Raw genomic sequence first — 26,363 nt, 5'->3', positions numbered from 1 at the left:
TTTATAAAATACAAAGAATTTTATATTGTTAAATTTTTTATGTCAATTAAGAGCTTTAAATGTCGATAATTTTTTTGCATTGTAAGTAATCAATCAAGTAATCTCTTAAAAATTAAAAGCAAAGAAAGCTTAAATGTATTTTTTAAAATTTTTTTAAATAATATTAACTTTTTTAAATAATAAATCAGCTTGGTCATATAAGAGAACATATTCAAACTTTACATAAACTTTGAAATTACTACTATTTTATTTTATAATTAATCATTGTATTTTTATATGTAATATCTATAATATCTATCTATATACAGTTTTTAATGCTGTGTTTATCGAGTTGAGTACAAATATCATGTTATGTTAAAAATAACATAATGTCAGTTATAGTTATATTTGTGAAATGCACAAGAACTGTTTAGATTAGCGATATATAAATAAGAGATTTATTTTTATTAATTTAAATAGCATTCGAAGTTATATGACAAATAGTATGCCAGGTTTCGATTATTGCAATTTTTGAGTATTTTTTTATTTCATTTTCCAAAAGAAATATCTATTTTCTTCTGACACAATCAAATCTTTCGCCTTTCGAAATATGGAATTCATGGTTGTCTTTGATATTAAGAGTATAGTGGGAGTAATAGAGTCTTGCATCATAGTTCAACTTATCTTGCTATTGTACTTACAAATAGAAATCATAATAATCATAATAAAAGGGTTTTTTTTAATTTTTTTAATACTTTGAGTATGATATTTTTATTTGATTTTATATCTAGTCAATGCATAGCATCAATTAATATTATCTAGTTAGATCTATTTGTTTTTCTAGATAGTTATTTCGTATCTAAAAATATGAAGAGTATATATTTTTGTATTATCTGTATTTGTCTTTTTTAGATCAGATTTATCACCCGAAATCCAATACATTAAGACCGAAAAGTTTTCGGAAATTCTCATTTAAAATTCGCGCGCTGTATATTTTTCGATATTTTAAGTTTATGTAGTTTGGCAGCACTGTCCTTAATTACTATGCCAAAAATGAGCGCGATCTGTCAGACAGTTCGTTTACGGCAGCTGTTGAAACCAGTTCACCTCAGTAGGGCGTTGCGAAAAAAACAATGGAAAAAAATATTGAACAAAGAGTTTGCATCAAATTTTGTGTTTCGAACGAAATTTCGTGTGCAGAATCGTTGCGAATGCTACAAAAGGCTTATGGGGAATCAGTTTTATCGAAAACTCAAGTTTATGAGTGGTACAAAGCCTTCCAGGACGGTCGTACGACCGTCGAAGACATTTCGCAACGCACTACTGAGGTGAACTGGTTTCAACAGCTGCCGTAAACGAACTGTCTGACAGATCGAGCTCATTTTTGGCATAGTAATTAAGGACAGTGCTGCCAAACTACATAAACTTAAAATATCGAAAAATATACAGCGCGCGAATTTTAAATGAGAATTTCCGAAAACTTTTCAGTCTTAATGTATATAAAACCAATTATTAAATTAGCTAACTTGAAATAAGATACAACCACTTTTATATACACTTAATGAATTGATTCGCTTTATTTTCATTGTTACATAGCTACTCTAATATAAATTGAACTTCAATATATTGTAATTAGGTAATTAGAAACATTGTTTTTGTATGAATAAAAATAATCAGAACAATAGTTCATCTTCTCTGAAGAACTAGTGATGTAGTTATTTAATCAAGTTAAAATTACGTTTACTCTCTCCAGGAAAGAATGTTATCTCTCCATATTACACGTATGCGAAATATATATCTAATGGATAATGAGATAGAAGAAATTCTTTAATATCATAACAATCTAGTTATGTATATGTTTTGTTAATAGTTTCCTCTAGTTATGTCTTACTTTGCCCAAAAATTTAGGTAATGCATATAACTGGGAAGACTGTATATATTGGGATTTCAGAAAAAGTTCCATGCAACATATATTTGATTATTGTAAAAATATTTGTAGTGATGTTTTCCTGCAAACTTTATCACTAACCGATTGTTAGTAGACATTTAGTTTTTATAAAACTAAATGTTTTGCTCTACAAAAGTTTTTATTTTGCAATAAGAGTCTAGCCTGTGTAAAAATTAACATTGGTATAATTCATTTAATATATGTGTTTGTTAAATATTTATTAGTATAACTGAGCCAAACATTTTAGTACCAAATTTTGCAAATAATTTAAAATAACAAAATTTATATTCTAACTATTAGCAAGTTTGTAGCAGTCGAAGTGAAAAGCTTTTGATGTGTTATTTAAAAACACAATGGTTTTGGTAAAATTTGATTATTCACCATCACAATATCTTTATACATCATCGACGTAAAAGTATTTTTTGGGTTATTTAAAATAGGCAAATATCTCAATTATTACTTCCAACACATCCACTCAAGGTTTTGTATAAATAGTAGTTAGTGATGGCTCGATCTGAAGTGTACCTGGGTTGGGGAAGGGAAATTGGAAGTGCAAATCATATATTTTGACTATTATTTTTATCAGCTTGTGGCGTTTTATGCCGATTTCATAGTTCTAACAACTAATTTTCTATATAAAATAAACATACATCTATGTGATAAATAATAAACGGCTATAATATTTGCTGTTAATGATTTTTCATTTTTCAAGGTATCAATATATATTGTAGTGTGGAAATTTGATCTCTCTGCTTTCTCTACCTACTGATTAATCTCCATCTCCATATTAATATTTAATCCATTTTGCTTACATATCACATGCAAGATTCTATCTTTGTTCTTTTAAATATTAGTACATAACTTTTAGAACTAATGATGAGCAATTCATTAATCTTTGTAGTATAGTGTATACGAAGTATTAAACCTGATCAGTTTATAAAAATTAGTATTTTGTTGAATAAGATAATATAGATTTTTTTCAGGAAAACCACCTTTGTATCAGACCAAATACTTTTCTTCCCACCTTCGTTTTTGAAAATAACATACAATAATATTTTCGCATGGTTCACATGTATGAAATTCAATTTCTTGATAAGAACATATTTATTTTGTTTATTTAATTATATTTTGCTTTGTATTTAAACAACATGATATGAAATTGGTTAATTTTTTTTATCAAAACAAACTTAATTTTATCTTCATCGCCCCACTAACAAACTGTTTATACTCGTAAAAGTAAATAATTTAAACAAAAAAAAAATTTTCCTTAAGAATAAAAATGGATGAAAAAGTACTCGCATATAATTTTTTAATTTTAATTTAAAAAAATTTAAATTTTTTTTTAATTTTTAAAAATTTTTTCCTTAAGAATAGAAATGGTTAAAAAGTACTCGCATATATAATTTAATATTAAAATTGAAATGTTTCACCTCGCTGAAGCGTAAAATTTTCTCTACGCTTCCAAAATAATTAAAAGTAGTGAACTTGAACTTGTAATAAACTTAATATTATTAATGAATATTATGATATTTTATTTTTAATTAAGCTATTACCTTACTTACTAATGACCTTGACAAGTATTTAAAAAGAAGATGCAATAATAATTATGCTAACTAAAACTATGTAGATAAAAATTATCACATTTTCTCTCACCTTCAAATCAATTTTAATACTATATAAACCATAGAATTTAGCTTTCATTAAAAATAGAGAGATATTACACAATTAAATACAATAATAATAATAAATATACTTCGGTTTTAATAAAAGTATTTAACTTAATTTAAAAATTAAATTACCTAGTAAAGTTCAAATTTGGTTATAATAATTATTATTACACAATTGGTTAAACTAATTTTCACACAAATATTCGTTCTATAACTTTCTATGAAAATCCGTTCCTATATTAGTATATATAATAACAAAATTAATTAAATTATGTAGAAAAGTAATTGTAGTTCTCAGAAACTTTATCAACGATTGTTTATCAATGAAATTAATTTGGTTTTATTGCATACTCGCTTCAAGCCAACACTGAAAAACTGGGCCAAATTGGTCGAAAGACTCTCAGTACAGTACGATTGAAGTGTGCAAACAGCAACAATTCGGTATAAAGATTAAAAAGTAATCGCCAAAAAGTGAAATTAAAACAAATATTTAAGTTTATCGCCTTCTTAGCGAATTCGTTTATTTTTATAAAGTTTTTTTTTTAATAAATTTTTACGTGCTGAGCTTTGTGTAAATAAATCAAAGTGTAAAGTGCAAAAAAAATCATAAAAGTCTATTGATATATATATAAAGTTGAAGGTGTATTTGTTTTGACCAAATCCAAAATTAAATAAATGTGTAAAATTTTCTATTAAAATATCTTGAATCCTAAAAAATTTAAAAATTTTTCATAACAAAATGTCAAATCAGATGAATTCATTTGAGTTGCCACCAAACAGATTCAACACTTTAATTGCGGGCATATCAGCTGTGGTTGGGGTCGTTGGTGGCTTTTATGTGCTCACACAAGGTTTCCATACGATTTACAGGTGAGTTATGAAACAGAAAGCTACCATTAAACATATATTTGTAACGTATCTATACTAAGTTATATAGTATGTACACGTATATTCAAAAATGCATAAAGTACTTTTTTGCTTTGATACGTAATAAACCGTCTTGTCAAAAAAAAAAAACGTGTAAAGCTTGTTTACATTTTTTTAAAAAATCTAAAAATGTGTTTATTTAGGTAATAAGACTAAGAGGTAAAAGCCTATAAAGTCATACTCGTACAATGAAATGATGAAAACAATTTACCAGTTTATACCAAATTATATGGACATACGTTAAGAAAAATGTTGATATACGGGTATATTACGAATTACTATCACTTAACTTAATAAACTACTGTTTATTTATGTATTTTTTGAAAGTGTTCAAAAAATATATAAGACTGTAATTACTGCAAAATTTACTTCTTCATACTGAATTAGAGGATTGTCATACCTCTTTATTTAAGATTAACGTATTAAAACATTACTAATGTGCAATCAATTGTTAGGAATTTGCATTCAGCTTTATAGTGAAAACCAAGTAAACCAGATAAGAATTATTTAAATTCACAAGAATATACGAAATAATAAGATTATTTAATATAAAATATATGAAAAGCATTATGTTTCAAATGTTCCGTTGGATATCATATATTTCTTTAGCTTACTTTGAAGAATATATAAATAGTTATCACGCATTACTTTCATAATAGAATGTAATTAAAATATATATATTTTAAATATAAGGGATAATAATAAATCTGCATAAATCATAAAATTATTCAATATAAAATTTAAGCAAGCACTTATTTTTACAAAGATCAATCGAATTTTTTTTTTCTGGGTAGGAGGTGGAATGCTTTATGCACCGTCAAACCGACCGTCGGCGATATGATGTGTCCAACTCCTACTGTGTAGTATACGAACGAAAATATCCTCTCTTCTTTTTCGTGATTTCTCCTCCCGGGACCGCTTTCGCAATACTTCCGGAAGGATCCCTTTTATGTTAGCTATCCATGCGATATGTTTCCCGTAGACCCTATATTAAAACTTTTATGACTTATCTTTTGCTAGTAGTAAAAGAACCCATTTATATCTGTATTGCCTGCCTAGTATTTTAGATATATTCGTATCGCTAAAAATGTGTTATAAAAATATTTTTCATTAACTAAAAACAATATGTTTAAATTAAAAGTTTTATGAACTGTATAAAATAAAATCTACACATATAAGAACAATTAAAAGATATAATTAAATACTATATCAACACAGAGTTTTGTGGTTGCAAGAGTTAACTTAATTAAAACACACATGATTAAAATTTCCACCTTGCCATTAGTGGTAAAATACAACATAATTCAAATGTCCTACATATTTTTCAATACTGGATCCTTTTGAAATATTTTTCGATACCTTGTCGACAGATAGCTGTCAATAGTTCGGCCATAACTTGACAGATGTTCGCCAAGATGTTTCAAAACGTCAAAAGTTTGAGTATTATGTGCACAAACGCGATCCTTTCTATAACCCTAAAAAATTAAGGTCCAGTGGTGACAAATCAAATGATCTTAGTGCCCAATTCACATTTCTAAAAAATTAAATTAAACATTACGGGACATCCGTTCTTGCACAAACAAGGAATGATATAGGAATAATAGTTTTATCATATTAAAATTATATATCTTCCAAATTCATATCTATAATTTCACGTAAAAAAAATGATTATCATGTGGCAGTACTAATCGCGTTTGTGTCATATCTCCATTTTCAAAGAGGTTGGGTTTGGGATGTTTGATATTTGTTATGGAAGCATTCCTACTAAATTAGAAGCTTCAATTTAAATCCTTAATATATACATATTTATTTTAATGAATGCAATAAAAGTTAAAAAAATTGGAAAGTAGATTTAAAGTTAATTGTTCATATTATCTTTTGTATACATAGTAATTGTTGAACCCTTATTACCGAACTGTTTTGATATGCAGCTCCACTTTTTTTCATTTCATTTAATTATGTGTTGTATATTTAATCCGAGTGAAGTGGTTCATTTTATATAATTTTTTAAATTATTTTCACTTGATTTTATTAATTTTATTGTAATTTGCTGTTGATGTAATCAATTTACTTGTTATCTCATTCCAATTTTTAAATGAGTATTTAATAGCAAAATAATCACATATTCCAGTCACACCGCCGAGAGATATATGGCCAACGCTTTTTAAGTAGTCGTGCTGCTGCGACAATTAACACGTAGCGAAAAAGAAGTTATTGACTTCAATTGAGTCGTGAATTTATACATAATTTTCCGTTCGGCTCTTTATATAAATATGTATTGTAATAATCTATCGCGGAACAATGTTATACTCTATACAATAGATGTCATAAAACTGTTATCTTTTATTTGCAAATATTTCATTAATTTTTCCATTTTAATTAAGGTTCATTATTATCATTACTATAAGCCTCCTATTTATTTCGTCTCCTTATATGATACATAAATATTTTGTTTGTTATATTTTGTAATTTGCATATATTTTATTATAAAAAAAAATATTAATAATAAAAATTATAAAAATTCTTTTAGGAAGAATTCAGTTACCTTTTTTTTCTGGAATTTAATTACTTACTTTACCTAAATTTGCTATAATTTTTGCATTATTTTAAAATGCTTCTTAACAGCTAATTTTTGTGTCATTTATGCAAACAATTTAAGTCAAATAATGAGGTATATAATTTTTGTCGTAAAAGTAGCAAATGTGTTCTTCCGAAAACTGTTTCATAACACCGCATACCCAAATGCGGGCAAAGTACTTTATTCATTCATGAAGAGCATAAAAGGAATCCGTCAACTGTGAAATACAAAACATTAGAACGAACGGAAGTAACATATCGCAATGTCTGTGCAGACATAGTATGGCTTTTATGGTTTTCATATGCTGCATTCCAAAAGAATTAAAAATGTTTATAACCATTATTACAAATATGTCTATACTAAATATATATATGTATATGTATATAGATACATAGAAGAGATTTTTATAAATTGAAAACAATGACAAAGAGAAGCGAAAAAGTCATTATACGTGGGTTGCTCAAAAAGTTAGTTCTATGTAGATACTTCTGAAAGAATCTATTAATTTAAATAAATACTCGTATAAGAATAAATGTAAAAATTTCTAAACGGCATATTAAATTGCTGTTAATTTTTCTTTTTCATTAAATTAACTTTAATAAGAAGTAAAAAATTTTTTGCATACACTTTAGCATTTAAGTCAGACATTGAAAATTTGCTTATAGTACTTATTTTAAGAATGTCAACATAGATATTTAAGAAAGTAGTACTTACTTTATTGAATTTCGATTAAAAAAAATGCTTCATTTGTTAATTTAATAGATTTACATTAATTACGAATAAAGCCTCATCACTTCACTAACACTTGCAGTCAGTGCTCAATTTACCGCAAATAAATGCATCAAACCTTTTAGTAGCCTTCGCAACACACTTCCAAAAAAGTGACCCACCAGTTTATTACAGTAGTGCATAGCACCATTGTAGGAAAATGACTGCTATCCTCACTTGGTTGTCATATGTATATTTCAAGTACTGTAATACGAATATATTTTTACTCGCATTAATTAAAATTCAATTTAATATAAGTATGTTAATAGTTTGATTTTAAGAAAAATCTTTAAATTGTTCTTTTTACTAATTTTAATGTTTTGTTTTAAAATTAAATGCAGAAATATCTTTAATAAATTAAAATATATTCCAAGGAATCGAATAGCAAAGAAAAGGCAAGAACAAAAATTTAGTTAATGTATAAACAGATGCATGTGAGATATAAGTTATCTGTTCAGTTATCATAAACTTTATCAGATTATGCACCTAAATTGCAGTAATAACCCAAAATGTTATGCGGCTAATAAGGGTAGATATAAATAACAAAAGTACCAAATAACAGCACCAAAAATATGATTCATTAAGTAAAAATAAATTAAGAAAATCTAAAACAACTAAAAAATAAAAAATATAATTTCACAATAAAATTTTGTGGAAACTTTGTTAAGGTTATTGTACTTCAAAAATAAGAAATTCAAAAATACAGGTTAAATACTGGTTAAAAAATACCCAATATAGTATGATATTATATTTAGTATTTCTTCATCTTTTTTAGCATAACAATCCTGGACGCACCAGTGCTTAGTCAACCAATTTTTGCCATCTGATTTGATCCGATGCCAAATTTTTTTTCAATCGCTCACGCGTTCTTGATTAAATATTCTTTAGCTTCATCTAGCCTACTCTTTCTAGGTCTGCCTTTTCTCCGAGTTTCTTACAAATGCTTGTTGTGCTGATCGTTTTCGATTCATATGTTAAACGTCTCCTAGCCAACTTAGTCGTTGTGATTTTATATATCGTATTATATTCTGCTTGTCGATTGAGTTCTCTAATTTGTGATTGTAGCAAATACAATATGTTCCATCATCTAGACGTATTGGGCCAAACATCTTTCTCAGTACTTTCTGTTTGTAAGCATGTTTCGTTTGCTTTGAGTGTTATATATACACACATACGTTAAGTATTTAATAATAGTTTTTGATTAATATAAAAAATGTGTAATGAAGCACTCTATTACACATATTCGCACTTTATTAAAGATGTGTAAAAAAAAATAAAAAAAAAAACTTTAAAAAATAAAGTAAATAAAGAAAAAGTATTTCCAAAATATATTTTACTCAACTTTCTTCTAATCGCTAATTTTTATACTTCATGGGCACCCCTCGTTTTTTGTTGTCTTTCCAACTGTGAACTGACAAGTAACCGATACTTCTAACAAATTTGAGATCCATATTTGTAGTTTCTACGAACAAGTATAATAGCGAAACATAAATAAAATATAATCCAATTAGTTATTAAGATATTATATATAACAGTTATATGTATGAGACGAGTTTAAAGAAAAATATTTAGTTTGTATAATTTTTAATAAAAAATAAATTGAGTAAATAAATAAAAATAATTATATAAAAATCGTAATATATTACTTAGGTATTCAAAGCAATGGATTAAATTTTAAAATATTTAATTTTTTTTTTTTACTCAATTTGGATTCTCTTTTATTTCCTGTTTTAAGCAATTATTGTATATACAAAAAAAAAATAATTATATGGAAAAGAACTTTTTCCATTACGAACACTCATGTCACAATTACACTTTTTACCTACTAAGCAGAAGAAGTTTGAAGTTTAATCATTTTAAACAATTAATCGACGTTTCCAAGCAGAAATGTTGTACGTAGAATTTTTCGCAAATCCACGGAGGTGAAAAAAAGTGTTTTAATAAATAATTTTGAAAATCGTCCTGAGGAAGTGTAACTCTTTTTTAATTCAATAAAATCAAGTTTCGCAATATTCAGTTGGTATATAACTAACTGCGATTAAACGAAAACGAAATACCAAAGTTGGTGGAGTGGCAAAACTGCTCTTAAAAGCTAATGAAATCATAGCCATATGTACTGGTAATACATATGCTATGCGGTAGAAATACGGGTACCTACATAATTGCATATTATAATAGTTCATTGTCAAACTCATTAAAAAAAATATAATGTATAAATTAAACTTCACAAAAATGAAATTAATCTCGTTAAAAATTTAAAATTGTTGATGTTCTAGTTGTTCCATTGTTACCAGAGTTAAACATTTACCATTCGATGTAAACTAGTGCCAATGTACATAAAACATATAATAGTCATTGTGTCTTGTTACTTCTTGAAATGTTCGATTCAAATTTTACGTAGAAGATATATGACGGATATGTGAAAAATTAACCACGACATACTTTTTCATTGTGAAAGTAAGGTTATTGTTGACATTATTATTACAAGTAGAAAAGAACTTGTTTCATTAAAATCTTCAAATTTTTTCATTTCAATTTTATATATAAGTAATTGTTTAATTGTAATAAAAACTTGTATACTGTTTTTTTTTATTATAATATGACAATGTTTTATTATAAACGTAAATGCCAAAATTTCTCTTAAAAATTACAATATGTAACATTGTTATAAAAAAGAAATATTATAAAATGTTCATTTATTAAAAATAATTTTTTAATGTGATATCATAAAATATTAAATTTTACATAAATTTTTCTTTTGATATTTTATTTTTTTCAACATTTTATTAAAGTTTATATCATTTAATTAAATGCTTATAAGTAAAAAAATTGTCATGTTAAAAAATTTGCTCGTTAATGTGAAAAAAGATAACAAATAATATATAATACAAAAAATAAATTAATATTTTAGTAGAAATTAGAATACGAGTAATTAACTTTTAGATATGTGTAACCATCAGAGGGCAGATTGATTTAAATCTTACCAAATTCTATATTTGTTTAATATGAATGTGCTTAAATTGAGTCACATATTATGTTATTTATTTAATTCAAGTGATGCATTGATTAAGTAAGGATGACAATCCTAAAAATGTTTAAATATACTAATACCGAATAGAGCGCTGTGATACTATTAAGTAATATATTATTAAAATTTATAATATTACAGTTTAAACAATGTTACCTTGCTCGTCAACCGTTTTGAAATTTCCTAAAATAATTACATTTTTATTTATATTATACATAATATAACACAATAATAAAATAATTATTAAAAGTCTTATTTTTTCTTCAAGTACATAATTAAAATAAAACAACGAAATCAGTGTTAGCTACAAGTGCCTGTCAACAAAAGCCAACTACATCAAAAAGTTATAAACTCCCCACAGCTAAACAATATATAATATTATAAATAAAAAGTCTACTTTTCGGCGCATATATTTTTACACGCTTTGTCAATTAAACTTAAAGTATTTAAACATATTAAAGCTTTATATAATTAAAAAAATTTGAACTTTAGTATCTTTGACATATATAATTAAAATTAGGTTGAAAATTAAAAAATTTTAATAAATGTTTAATAAATCAGTATAAATATAAGCATATAACTTTTGCCTGCATGTGAACTATGCACTCTATAAAGTTGGATTGGCACCATTGACTCTTTAAGCCATATTTAATCCTACTTTTTAATATGAGGTCTATAAACTTACTACGATTTTTATATATAGAAAAAGTATATATATAGAAGATATTCTTATATCTTCTGATTAATATGATTGTTCCTAGTTCTTAACATATTCATTTGGTGCAAATATGACGTACAAAACTGATCAAAGTTTCTTCCCAGCAAATCATTTTTTTTATACTAAAAATAAATAAAAATTAGATGAAGCCAATTTTTGCGAATATGCTGTGTTATATTATCTTATAATGTGATTCAATCAATTTTGCTATTGCAATTGCTGTCGTTTGAACTGGTGCGTGTTAGACAGCTGTTCAAACAGCAGAGGCTTCCACATCGGATAAACAATTTCGATGTAAGTGTTTAAATATGACACCGGATAATATTGTTTATTTAAAAATTATCATATTTTATATAAAGTGTGAAGTCTTTTAAAGAAATATAAGCATTCATAATAACAAAAATATAAATTTAATATTTTTAGTTTGACATATACCTAAAACATGGAATATAAATGCAAGACGATTTACCGCAGGGTGTTTACTAAGTTTGCTACTCGGTTTTATTGTGTAAAAAATTTGTTTTATTTCATGTATAGAAAATGAAAGTGATAACATTTTCATTACACAATTACACAATAAATAAATTTTGTATTCAATAACAAACATTATTGCACGCCTTGTTTTCGTATGGCTTGCATTGTTCAACGTAATGAACATTTTAATTGATTTACGTTAACAATTACGAGAAGATGAACTTGAATGCTATTTTAAATTTAAACTCTATATTAATTTAAAATAATATACACACATATTATTTTAGAATATAGAAAAATGTAAATAAGTATTAATGAATTAACAAAAATTTATTGCAAAAAAACATTTGGTCGTTCGTGTGCAGTTGCTTGATAAATACTGAAGATTAGAGGTAATTTAAGCAATTATACCTACCTATAGGTTTAAAGTATACCATTATTTATAAAGTATTTATAGATGAAGTTTGTAGATTGTGTATACGTACTTGTACATACTTATACATTTAAGTTTCCGCATGTGCATATATTTTATTTGAAATTTTTTTAAATATCTTAAAAGCTTTTCAATTGGCTTCACTCTTCTTAAATGACAAAAATTACTACCGCATTGGTTTTACTTTTTATAGTATATATGCCGTGTAATACATAAACAAATGTTATTAGTTTAAAAATTTAAAGAAAAACTCTTTAATGACTTTAAAATGATTTTAATTGTTTTATTTTTTTTAAATATATAGAAATAAATATCAAAATTAACTTTATGTTATTATATTTGTTAGGGGATTTTGTATTCCAAATATATGTTAATTAATTCTATACAAATAAAAATATGTAATATTCCATATCGAACTATCCAGTTTGAAATATTTTACAACCTTAAATAAAAAATCAGTGATTTAAAGTAAAAAAATAACTTCCAATGCTACTCTTAACGATTATATTGAGTTTGACAATGAAATTTGCACATCAAGCTTTTCTATAGATGACGAGGATTATAGAGCATTTTAGCTCTGAATTAGTGGATCCTATTCTAAGCACAACGGAAAGTGATGATAAGGGTTTAGTGGTTGAAACCGTTCATCAGCCTTCCAAGAATGAACTTGCAAACGAAAGATACTACAACTGATGATCAAGGCTTGGAATAAATTGGTATCTCTTTTTACGGAAAATAGGAAAAAAAAATTAAAATCGCAAACCCTAATTACGAGTCTATAAAATCTGAATCTATAAAAAAATTCTCTAACTCGAAGTCTGCATAACTCGAACCTTTTCTTTGCAAAGTGGTACTTCGAGTTATGGAAGTTTGGTTGTATTTTCGTTCCCTGAAAGATGCTATAATACATATTAAACGCAATACCTTTAAGTATTACAGTATTCTCTTATTTGCTTTAATATTTGACAAATATATTATCAGTTTTTTACGAAGTCAACAATGATCGCCGAAAACTATCTTATTATTCATTACATGCGCCGTTTTTAAATGAGAGAATTAATTTTAATTGTTTATTTCGACAGTACATAACATTTTCAAGTTGAACCGTGCACATGTAATAACTCATTTTTTTATTTGTTAAATAGTGCTCATAACTGTTTGTATCTTTAACTGATTTTTGTGTTTTGCTTAGGTTTTGTTTATATTGTCTATTGTCAACTCTCCTTGTTGTTACGGCACGAGCCACTAACATAACAAATTATTTTTATTTTGAATATTTCTTACTTCTTTGCATAATGCCTTGTAGCACGCTAGCTACATATATATCAAAATTATTTCAGATATTTTCTACTAAAAAAATGTTTGCTATTTTTGAAAACCTTATTAATTGTTTATGGAAGGTAGTATTCATGCGATGTTCCCATATGCGTTCGTTCAATTTAAATAAATTAAATGTAAGTTTTGTACTTTATTACTTATACAGTTACCTCTAATTTATATCTAAAAAGTGTTATTTTTTTTTAAAAAAAATTTAGTTCATTTTTTATATATCTTAGAAACTCTATAACTCTCTATAACTACAAAAATTTCTAAACGGCGCCAAATGGTATTCGCCCGATTCTGATACCAGTATTTTATCATTGTTTTGTTTATGGTATTAAACTACTTTTTTCATTTCACAAGAAATATTTTTATAAAAAATTTATTTATAAAATACGTGATTAATAATAACCAGTTTAAGGCATCTTCACTAATTAGTCTTTGTATGATTTCATTTATTTCGTTTTCTTTATCTTTGCGTTTTTTGTTGTTTTTAATTCCGAATGAAATAATTAAAAAATATTTTAAAATTACTTGCACTCAAAAACAGAAACCTGTAAGCCACCAGAATCCAAATTAAGTTTAATTTAAACGAATTTTAAAATTATTGCCAAATAAATTTGTTTTTTAAATAAAAATTTAATTCGATATTTTGCACAGCTGAAATTTTTCTTCATTATAAACTTCAGATGAAATTTTTTATTACTGCCAAAAAAAAATTGGGCGATGATGAGTTCAAAAAGCCCATAATTATCAATTTTTATCTGTAAAATAAGTAGCATAGTCGTAAAAGAAAATACGTTCACTACCGTATTCCGCAATTTATACCTACTAAAACTTTTATATAAAATATTGACAAAATATATGTAAAAAAAAAATAAAACAAGAAAAAATTATACAAAAATTTTCCTGCTTTTCAAGAAAATAATTAATTAAGTTAAATCCAAATGAAGGAATAACAGCCTTAAGTTAACTTTTAAAGCTAGTATCTTAAAAACTGCTAAAATAAATAACATTTATTGAAAAAAAAAAATTTGTTCGAAAGAAATTGTCTGCTATAAATTTAATATATGAGTGTATTTAGCTAATACAAGAAAATACATATATAAACATAAATACATTACGACGACGTCACTTGAACCGCACAAACCAGCTGTTTGCAAAAATAGAAACACATGGCAAATGTTTAACTTATCTAGGGTTACTGTTATAACAAAACTAAAAAAAATTTTGAAGAAATCAAAGTATTGAGTTAACAAATTATTGCTATTGAATTTTGAATATCTGAGACTTATAATAGAAACAACTCCGAAGAAGATGAAATCTGTCGGCCGGATACACAGCTGGCAATCTCTTCAATCCTTTATTATGAAATCAAAGCTTGTCAGGAAATGTGGGTCAGAAATCATCGTGCAATCATCGAGCTGTTATCATCTTTACCCTTCTATGCATATCTCTCTGCAAGCTTAAGTTCTGAATGCTGAATACTTAAAAACAGCACAAGCCTCCACTTTCTTCACTACCTTATAATAGGAGGAAGTTACTCACAATAAGTGATCATAAGCAAAATTGTTATTGTGTTCAATGCAAATAATCAAGTTGAGAGTGGAGAAGAAAGAATATGTTGGTTCAAATTTGGTGATGAGAGTCCGAGGCTATCTGTGCCTCGTCACTTAGGCAAAACAGTGTTATTCGGTAATAAATGTCAACATTTGTGTCTACTTAAAGCAAATTATTACAAATTTCTGTGACAAAGAGACAATTTTGACGAAGTCTTGACACTTTACATAATATAGCCCTTACTGAAGTTCCTATAATAAGAGTAAACGCTGAAAACTTAATAATACGGACCGAAATTTCGCTACGAATTGCTCTCCTATTCAGTATAATCACCAGATTAACCCTTAGTGATTATTCACTATTTTTAAACCTAAAAAAAAATAATTAGAAATAAGAGATTTATCATCAGAGAGTATTCTATCAATGACTTAAAAATTTTGCATATTTAAATGAATCGCATTATTCAGATGACTTGAGAATGAATCATCAAATCGGATATATTGAACTCGAGATTGTGTTAGAGATATCATAATGAAATCAAAAAATTTGATTTAATTTTGTATTTCTAAAAACTTATTTACTTTTTTGCGTAATGAAGAATTTCTGTGATAAACAATGCATTTAGTAAAAAGTTTCAATATGTGATTGTTATTTGACTTAGTTATATGAATTATATATTTCGCTTAATAAATACGACACGGTCAATTATACATAATTGAATACATTAATATAAAATTATATTTTTCCACTAATACTTTTAGTAGATCCAAAAATAAACGACTTATTGAGTAATCAATTAAATATCAATAAATTAGTCTTTGGAACCCTAAAATAATTTGTATTGCTTACGTTACTGATGAGTTCATAAACACGTCCACTCCATCTCCAACAGGTAATCGCGATAGAGCAGTCAAACTAGCTAAAACCGGCAAAATTAGATAGAAAATAGACTCGCTGAAATACTCGTAGCCACAGCACAAAACAAAAGCTCAGATGAGCTGCCTAAACAAAAGCAAAACAACGTTCAAGCGAGAAAGTCGTTAATTGATTTGCGCAACGCGTTCGCTTTAAAGTTATTAAAAATCGAATTTAATTTATGTTTACCAAAAAAAAAAAATAAATAATTAAATGTGCTATAAAAATTATACTTGCAAATATTGTTAGGCTTCAAAAAATATAAAATCTAAAAAACAAAATATTTTGGAATTATATCTAAAAAGTGAATATATTAAGCTTAAAACATGTCATTCAGTGTTAAATAAATATAAAACAAAACATTAATTAAAATTAATTAATCAAAATAAAAATAATTGTATTGAAATACAAAAGTATTCCAAGGTTCTTGAACAATCAAAACAAATAATATGTTAGCTGCTTCACTTATTGGCAACTGGGAAAAGGTATTCCAAAGTACCCACCTAAACTTCGCAGTCTTTTCATTTCTGTTTATGGTTTGCGCCATTGAAGTGGTGCTATTAAAAATGACGACAACAAATTCTTCAATGTTTCAAAACAACGATGTGGATTATGATGATTCGAGTGAATATGAAGAGGATATTTATTATGAGGATTTACAAAATAATTACGATCAATGGGCACGTAGACGTATGCGTTACCGTCAACGACAACAACGTCAACAAAGCGAAATGATGCAACAATATAGACTACAACAACAACAGCAACAACAAAATGGATTATTTGCTTACGGTTTCTAGAATACTGAATCTAAAATCTATAAGACTAATAACTGTGCGATGCATTTAAGAGTATTAATTAAGATAAACATACATCATAGTTATGATTAACATAGTTGTGATTACAAAGTGTTATGCGAAAAATACAATATATTAATATTTTACTTATTTTAATATATTATTAATATATTTAACAAATATTAATATATTACCCAAAATTCTAAAACGCTAAAAATTTAACGATAGTTGAAGTAATCAACTTTGTAGAGCAGTTAAGGTGTCAGTTAACAATATTGGCTGTAAATAAATAGGACTTTTTTGACAAAATTTTTAAGTAATTTGATCACAATGACTACTTAACTGAGTTTTATAAATATACGCACTAAATTGTATATATTCTTTATTAAAGAAAACAAATCATCTTAATTGTTTAAACTTTATTTATTGAAAATAAAATCAACACAAAGTACTTAAACATCATTTTGCAGTTAAAAAAGTAATTATTTTAAAAGTTAAAGACTTAAAATTTAACATAAAATAAAGTTCTTAAATGAATAGGTCATAATCTTCCTTAAAATCTCTAAACTTGCGATTATTTTTCATTTCATTAATCTATTTACAATTATAAAGTAATTATATCAAAAATCAAAGGATTAGAAACTTATCATGAAATCTAATTCTAATAGAGTTCTAATAATTTATAAACGTAAAGAATATCATGTGTTTTAAAAAAAAACATATATTATAGTTACTTACAAAATACTATATGTTTTTGTTTTTTTCCTACATCAATAAACAAAAGTAGATTTTAAAAACAATCTAATTAAGTGTTTATATATAGTTTAAAATATAATTTCTAATATTATTTAAGAAAGCAAACATACCCAATTAATACTAAAATTTAAATCCTATTAAAGGACATACTATATATCAGTAAAAAAATATCATATATAATAGAATACGTATATATCAAAATATCTACTTAAAATATTTTCTTTTATGAACTTTTAAGTGCAAAAATTGGTGAATATGTATATTTGATTCTATAAAAATTCACAAATTTATAAAATTAAAATTAAAATCACCCTTATTGGTTTGATTTATATATAATATATTATAAATACACACATAATAATAATAAATTTATAGCAAGAAACTGCAAAATAAATAAATGATGATCAAAATTTTATAATAATATGTTTATTATATTATTTTAAATTATAATTATATATTTAAATTAAATAAAAATATAGATAATTGGGAATTAGATGAACACATGAGAACTACGAATTTTTATTTTAGTTACTTAAATTAAAGTTTTATAAATATTATATTTAAATTAGTATTGTATACATATACTATTAATAGTACTTTAATTTGTGTCTTTTCATATATAAAAAATTATAAAAAAAATTTGAAAATTATGTATAAAATATTACTTTAATTTTGAATGTTTCCATATATATGTATATGTATAAATTTATAAAAATATAAAAACATACAGCTATTAATATTTAATTTAAAACAACAAACACTATAAAATATAAATAATTGAAAATTATATGAAGATGTAATGAATATAAATAATTATTATAATTAATTACTTAGATCAAAATATACTAAGTAATATTTTCAAATTATTTTATGTATACTATTATTATTTCATCAATTTGGTAGTAATAATAATATTAATTACTTTTTTGAAATCATCTTCCTTTAAATTAGGTATCTCTAATATAAGAAACCAATTGTGATATTTTTTAAAAATAAAAGTATTTCTTTCCTTTTATAAATATTAATAAAGTAATGAAATAAACACACAAAAAAACATCTATTTATTTTTATTATTTCCTTGTTTGAATTGTGCAACTAAAAATTACATATAATTAAGTAAAAATCCATAATACAACAAAAACATGCCAACCTACTGCATTAAAATAATCCCGTTTAGCAACATTCGCCAACGTTTTCCTCATATTGTAAAAAATAAAAAGAAAAAGAAAAATTTGGAAAAATAATACACAAAAATGTTGCAAAACAAAAACAAATAATGTTGCTATGCACGAATTGTTAGTGTAAACTTTCGTAATACCATAAACTTCCTGAATAGCACTAATGATCATTACACAATAATAGAAAAGCCATATATATTATTATGCGAAGTAAAATTGATTTATATTGTTTAGGTGCAAATTAAATGGAATAAATGCATTCATAATATTTAATAATGAATTATTTCAAATAAATAAAATAAAATAGTTATTAAAAACTCTTAATAATAAATAATGTTATTTAAGTAATAACTAAAAGCCGCAATCGACTATCATCCCACATTCATCCCGCATAGAAGTTATTATATGTAACTGATTAACTTAATATTTTTAAATATTTAGTACAGAAGTATTCGAAAAGTAGTGAACTACAACACCAAAAATTCTATTTTATATTATTTTAATTAATTGAATTTTTGACTGACCATACAGCTGTTTCCAGTATTGCCAAATACCCATTATCAATGGTCTGGGAAATAATTCTTGTATTTAATTATTCGTAAATAATTTTTTGAGACTGCAAGTACCAGGAATCGAACTCGTGCCCTGCCAAACTTGAAGTTCAGAGTCAGCGCTCCTTAACCAATCAACTGAATATTCAATACTTAAATTTTCACATATTTATTGAAAATCATTTGGGATTAAAATTAAACATTCAAGATGTGATTGAATAGGAACAGTAAAACTAATGTATGAGATAGTGATTTAACATTTAAATTTATTCACTAAAAAAAAACTAAAATCCAATAGAAAAACTAATCCAATTATCTGCAACATAAACTTATCTATGATAAGGAATATCATTCTCATGTTATTATATATTTAATGAGATAATGAACATCATATAATCTAATGTGACGTTATATTCAAATTGCTTCTGATTGACTGTAGAAACAAAGAACTTCTAAACATTTGACTGAAACGGAAGTGAAGTGGAAATATAGTTCACAATGACGCATGCTTAAGGCATGATTCACAAAGGTTGCAAATTTACTCTCAAACTACGCAAATAAAAACAACGTATTTGCATTTATTTAGAATATATTCCCAAAATTGTTAGTAGAACTTATAAGTGATATTCTTTTAATATGTTAAATTTTCAAAATATTTACTTAAATAATTAACAGTCTAAATATCAAAAGATATGTCGTTACCAAATTTTTGACCATACTAAATATATGGCCATATATATATGTAATATTCTAATGTAGAGAAATCAAACTCATACATAAATGCTGTTTTTCTTTTTTACTGGTCTCTGTTTGGTTCCACTACTGAAATTCATCTAGTTCGGGCCTCACACATAAGTAAATTCAATAAAATTAATACTGAAAATAAAAACATTATGGACGGCGTTCGCAGCCTGTTGGTGTTTTTGGACTATGGCATCAAAAAATTAAGCAAATATATCTCTAACCTCAAAAAAATTTTGAAAGTTGTTCTAACGGTAATCAAATATTTTTAGTAAAATATTTTAACAATGTTTAACAAATATTTTAACAAGATTTTGTACCGATTGTACCGGACTAACTAACAATATTTAAAAGACAATGCTCGACACTTAGTATTATCTACAAAATAGGCTGTTACGAGATGCAAACCTCTGACTGATGTCAGATGTAAAAAATACCAAAATGCTGATGAATTCAAGAAATGTTTTCTTTGTAAGCGGTTAGAGATTCAACCGACTAAGAGCCATTGCTCGTAAAATAAATTTGAAAATCTAATTCTTTAAGCACATTTGTTTCTGTTGACTCAATAAAAATATATTTCAAATAAAAAAATATAGCTTTAAAAGCTATATAGCAGTAGTTTAGATTATTGCAGCTGATATATTATTTATATTAATATATTATTAATATATTATTTAATGTTTTTTACTCTTACTTGACGAGACTGACGCGTCATTATGACGAAAAGAAACTTTTTAAAAGTTAGACGGATTCGAATAGCAAAAAAAAGACAAACACAAAAATTTTTAGTTAATTAATTAACATTTAGCTGACCAAACAACACTGTTTCGAGTATTGTCAAGTACTCATCATCAGTGGTCTTAGCAAATATTTGAATTTCTTTTTAATTAAATTATAGTCCATAAATAATTTATTTGGACTGCAAGTGCCAGGCTAAAATTATTAGTTTTGTTTCTTTTTTAGTATAAGTGTAAGTATATACAAAGATTCGTTGAGAAGAAAATTTAGTATTTCTTTAATCTTTCTAATTTAAAACTCAATTAAAATAAAGTATTCCTCTTTTTAATTTAATTTCAATAATTAAAAAACTAAAAAACTATTTGTGCTTCTTTAGTTTCACACTTGGAACCTTTAGTGGCCAAAGTATTTAGCAACAAACGTTATACTTAAATAATCTTATATAATATAATATATATTGTAATAAAATATAATATATTTTATAATATATAAATAATATTATATAAAATATTATTAAGATATTAAGTAATATTAATTAAATAATATTTATAATTTATTAATATTTATATTATATTTATATATTTATATTAATATTATATATATCTATATTAATCTATATCTATATTAATATCTTGTTTTAATATTTTAGTGATCTTATTCAGCTTTATGTAAACGAACTCATTCTAAGCAATTTAATAATTATTGCAATTATATTATTTTATTATAATTCACCAAATAAATTAAAAAAATAAAAATCTTAAACCGTTACACGTTTGAATTATTTATGAATTTTTTTTTCTCGTTTTATTAACATATTATTTAAAAACAAACAAATGAAACGAGTTATAGACGTAGAAAAATATATTTCGTATATATTTAAAAGAAATCTCATTAATTCAAAGCGGTGTCGATTCTATATTCGAAAAATGACTATTGAATGACTATGCTTTATTCTGAAAATTTCACGATCAAATTTTAATAAATATTCAATAAAATTTTTATTTTTTCTTTTCAGTAAAATAGTTGATAAGAAAAATCAAAAATCTATAAAGCAAGATGAAGATGAAGTACAACAACAATTTTGCAATGTTTGCTGTACAGAAATACAAAGTGAAGATACAAAAAGGTAAAAACAAATATATACAATTATTTAATAATATTTAAAATTATTTTACTGCATTATTATCTCAAACAGTATTATTAAAAATTTGAACTATAGTCTTAGACTATAAATTATTTATTAGAAAAGTGCGAAGTATATTAAGTACTTATTATTATATTTATAATATACTTAATATACAAAATATTAAACTAACTTAAGTAAGAGTTAATATGAAATTAAATCTCATAAAAAAATAACATTTTTCCTATACGTATGTGCAGAGCATGTAAACTTGAAGACAAAGCTAGTTTTTTATTATAAATAATAGGAAACCAGATACTTATATTAAATAATTTCCAACGCTCTCTTCGTAAAAGTTCAGCATATTAATAACTTACTAATATTGAATTCACAAATCGCATAATTTCTAATAGAGAATTTAATTGCCTCTTACAGTTATGTTAAGTGTTGTACTTGTAATAAAAGTGTCTGCCGTGACATTAAATGTGCTGATTGGTTGCCAAAAAGTGCTGAGTGGGAATGTCAATTGTGCCATTCATCCAAAGAATCGATGGCACAAACTTCATCATGGGTAGCCGAACAAATGTCTTTCAATCAGCAAAAATATGTCTATCCAATGCGTGCCAGAAGTGAAATTTATATACCAATTACTGATTGCACTGAAGGTTCTATGCGTAAGTAGTAACTTTTTTTTAATAATTAAATTATTTAAATTCTTATTATTCTTATTTTTTAATAGAATTTGAAAGCGTTAGTCAAATTGGCGCTAATTGCAATACTATAAACGCCGAACAAAAAATTAAAATACGTGAATATGTTGAAGAATTAGTCGCAAGCATGTTAGGTGGCTCCTTGGATAAAATATCAGTAATGCAAATGTCAAAAAGTGAAAATTGTAAGTATTATTTATGTAATTTTTTTTAAATTATAATTAAACAAAAAATTATATATGAAATTTGTTATTTTACCACAAAAATATGTGTTAAATTTTATCTGAGGAAAAAATTTATATCTAAACAGTAATGAAGCAATAATGTTTATATACCTCAGCATATACAATATGTAAAGTTTTAATTTTAAAATATAAGCATACTTTTAGGCAATACTTATAAACAATCTTTATATATTACTGTATATTTAATAATTTTTTTATAATTTTCTTGCGCTAAACAACTCAAATAATTTAACAATTCAGATCTTCAACTTTTTGAGAAATATCACTCAATATTGAGTAATATTTTAAAAAATATGGAAAATTCGTTGTGCTTAAAAATGCTCAATGGAGGTGGTGAGTATCTTTCAAAATGGGTAGAAATTATATTTTTGTTTAGAAATTAAATGTTTTTAGAGCCTGTTCCATAAAAGACCCTAGGTTTTCTTATAAATGTTGCATGTTAAGTAATTAGAACAATAATTTGCAGTAAATTTGCATTTATTTAGTTCGTGTATGTAGTATATTAAATAATAGCACTTTAATGTTTATTTAAATAATCTTATTCTATAAACGTATAAAAAAATAATTGAATTTATTATTTTATTTAACTAATTTGAAGGATCAAGTAAATTATCACAAAAAAATTAAAAAAAATGCAACTTATTCTCTAATTCAAACAAATGTTCACCAGTGCGTATGAGTGTGACTAAAGTATGACTAATATGTGGTGCATATATATCAATTAATAACATTGGTAAGAATACTTTTGTGTTTACTATAATTTAATTATAATATTTGTATTTATTATAATTTATTTGATATGCAAAAACTTCTATTAAGATATCAATTTTCCTTGAAGAATGTTATAAAAAAAAATATATTGGATGGACAAAAAGTATTCGGCGTTTTTTTGTCGAAATTGAGAAAAATCTGTTTTTTATTTAAATAAAGTTTTCATTTTCATTTTTTAAAAACTAAAGTCCTTGTGACAGACATTTACACTAGCAAGAATATATTACTGCACGATTATCGATATTATCGAATCGAATATTACGATTGTTAATCTGACGGTGCAATTTCAAGTCTATATGATATGTGATAGATATGTGATATAACATATTGTAACTTAATCAATTCTAGACTGGTTTTCAGAATTGTTTGGTTCATCACATAAATTCTGGGTGACAGACATTTGATCACTTGTTTGAATAGCTAATAACAACGGATACTCTTGCAATTCATAATCAAACATTTAGCATTAGGACAAAAAACATTAATCGTATAAAAATTTCCAAATCAAAAGTGGGCAAGCAATGTTCTACTACTGAAATACGTTGAAGTATGGTTCACACAGTTTACACTATGCTTTATTCTATGTTAGTATATAGGATATGAGCCAAAACTCTATTCATTTTTACTTTGAAATAATCATAATATAAAATTAACCAAATAATTGCTAACCAAAAAATAATTGCTAAGTACAACTAACCATTATAACGACACTACAAATTAAAACAAATAGTTTTTGCTTAACCGACTAAACAAAATATTTCCTTATTATGAACAATAATGAACATATATTTAAAAATAAAAATTTTATATATATATATATATATATTATTAGTATAAATATTTTACACATATAATAATGACAAAGACTATTTGATGAGTTAATTAGATTAATTTACAAACAATGTAATACATGCATATATACAAGTTTGCACATATACATATGTTGTATGATCTATTATTATATACCAATCTTATCTGAAAATAAATTACACATATAATCGATAGGGGTCGAAATAATTTTATATTCTTCACTAGATAACAATATTTGCACTTATTAATATTGTTAACAAATTAGTTAAAGAGTATTTAACATAACTTATTTTTTATATTCTTATCATGGGTTTTAATATTTCTCCTTCATCATTATTACATTTTAAAAAATTTAACCACTGATTACTTTCATTTTCAGATTTTATGTTTTGATATAACATTACTTCCTTTTGAAAAACTGCAAGTTGTAGTATTAGTAATAAATTTTTGAAATGATGAAATAATATTATTCAAATATTTTTTAACAACACAGAAAATCGAAATACTTATCTATTATTAAAAAAATTTATAATACTTTCTAATTATCAATATTATCTTTTTTTTGGGAATGCGTTTTTAGTCAACATGTTAATAATGATTTGGCTTTTCCGTTATGAGAATATAATTTGTTATTTTATATATTAATATGTATATATAATGCCTTTATTCTAAATCTTTATTGGAGATACAGTTTTTTTTCATCATTTTTTAGCAAATGATATATAAACCAAATTATCTATTGCCCAATTGTCATCCATCCTCATTTTATTTTTGTCTTCGTATCAAGAATACATCAAAGGTCAACTGTCAGCTGCCTATACCAAAATAATATCGTCTTTAGGACCACGATTGCAAGCCAGCAGGGTATTCGGCAGGCATCCAACTGATGAATATTGTGCTAGGTTTCTTGGTATGACAAGCTTTGGACTGTTAAAATTATCCTAGTTCAGTTGATATCCAAATATAGCTATATGTTAAACAGTTAGTTGTAATATATTGGCATTCTCTAGTGACACACATTATTCCAACTTCAATTCTACGTATCATCACGTCTGAGCATTTAACAGATTACAGACTTGTCCCCATTGTGATGGAAAGATTTCACCATATCGCTTTAAACTAGGTTCAGCCACTTTCATTCCCAGTTTTTCATCCTGTCTAACCTCTTCATACAATCTGTTTTACCGCTTTTGTATAAGTCTTATTCAACCCTATATGTAGTTGATATTCAGGACCAAAATAAGACCACAATAATAGAGACATCAAAAAAATGTTTGAATTTGAATAATCTTATTCTTGTCCAACTATTTTCATAATTTACCATCACAGATCTTTAACATTATTATAATTCATGTATAACAAGAAGAATTTTATCTAAATACTCAGGAATTTTGTACTAGAAAACTCAATATTTAATCATTTCTGAATTTAAACAATTTTCCAGTTGATCAAAATAAATAAAAAAAAATGTGATATATAAAATATATATATATATATATATATAAAGTTTTCTATTTCAAAATTTTTACTAAGCATAGTGTCATAATTTTCTTAGTATCTGGGCTATTAACAAATATTGCCTGCTTTTTGATTTTCAAGATTTTACCTTAACTTTATAACTTTAATGT

General features: G+C 25.1%; 2 protein-coding genes across 2 annotated transcripts in view; both read left to right on the top strand.

Annotated features, from left to right (window-relative positions):
* Positions 1-26,363, top strand: part of LOC119674125 — a 68,452-nt gene that overhangs the window by 24,410 nt on the left and 17,679 nt on the right. Inside the window, exons 3-6 of the mRNA XM_038085249.1 lie at positions 22,092-22,202; positions 22,635-22,873; positions 22,939-23,094; positions 23,395-23,487. Coding sequence (XP_037941177.1) covers positions 22,092-22,202; positions 22,635-22,873; positions 22,939-23,094; positions 23,395-23,487 — 599 coding nt within the window. The remainder of the gene's footprint in view (positions 1-22,091; positions 22,203-22,634; positions 22,874-22,938; positions 23,095-23,394; positions 23,488-26,363) is intronic.
* On the top strand, positions 16,696-17,230 carry LOC119681052. Its single transcript, XM_038094118.1, has one exon. The coding sequence runs from the start codon at positions 16,765-16,767 to the stop codon at positions 17,113-17,115; it is 351 nt and encodes a 116-aa protein (XP_037950046.1). The 5' UTR covers positions 16,696-16,764; the 3' UTR covers positions 17,116-17,230.

Source organism: Teleopsis dalmanni, chromosome 2 (genome assembly GCF_002237135.1).
Source record: "Teleopsis dalmanni isolate 2A chromosome 2, ASM223713v2, whole genome shotgun sequence".
Classification (NCBI taxonomy): Eukaryota; Metazoa; Arthropoda; class Insecta; order Diptera; family Diopsidae; genus Teleopsis; species Teleopsis dalmanni.
This window is presented reverse-complemented; position numbering and strand designations above follow the sequence as displayed.

Excerpts from the sequence above, each read along its gene's own strand:
- LOC119681052 (XM_038094118.1), top strand. The coding sequence starts at position 16,765 with ATGTTAGCTGCTTCACTTATTGGCAACTGGGAAAAGGTATTCCAAAGT.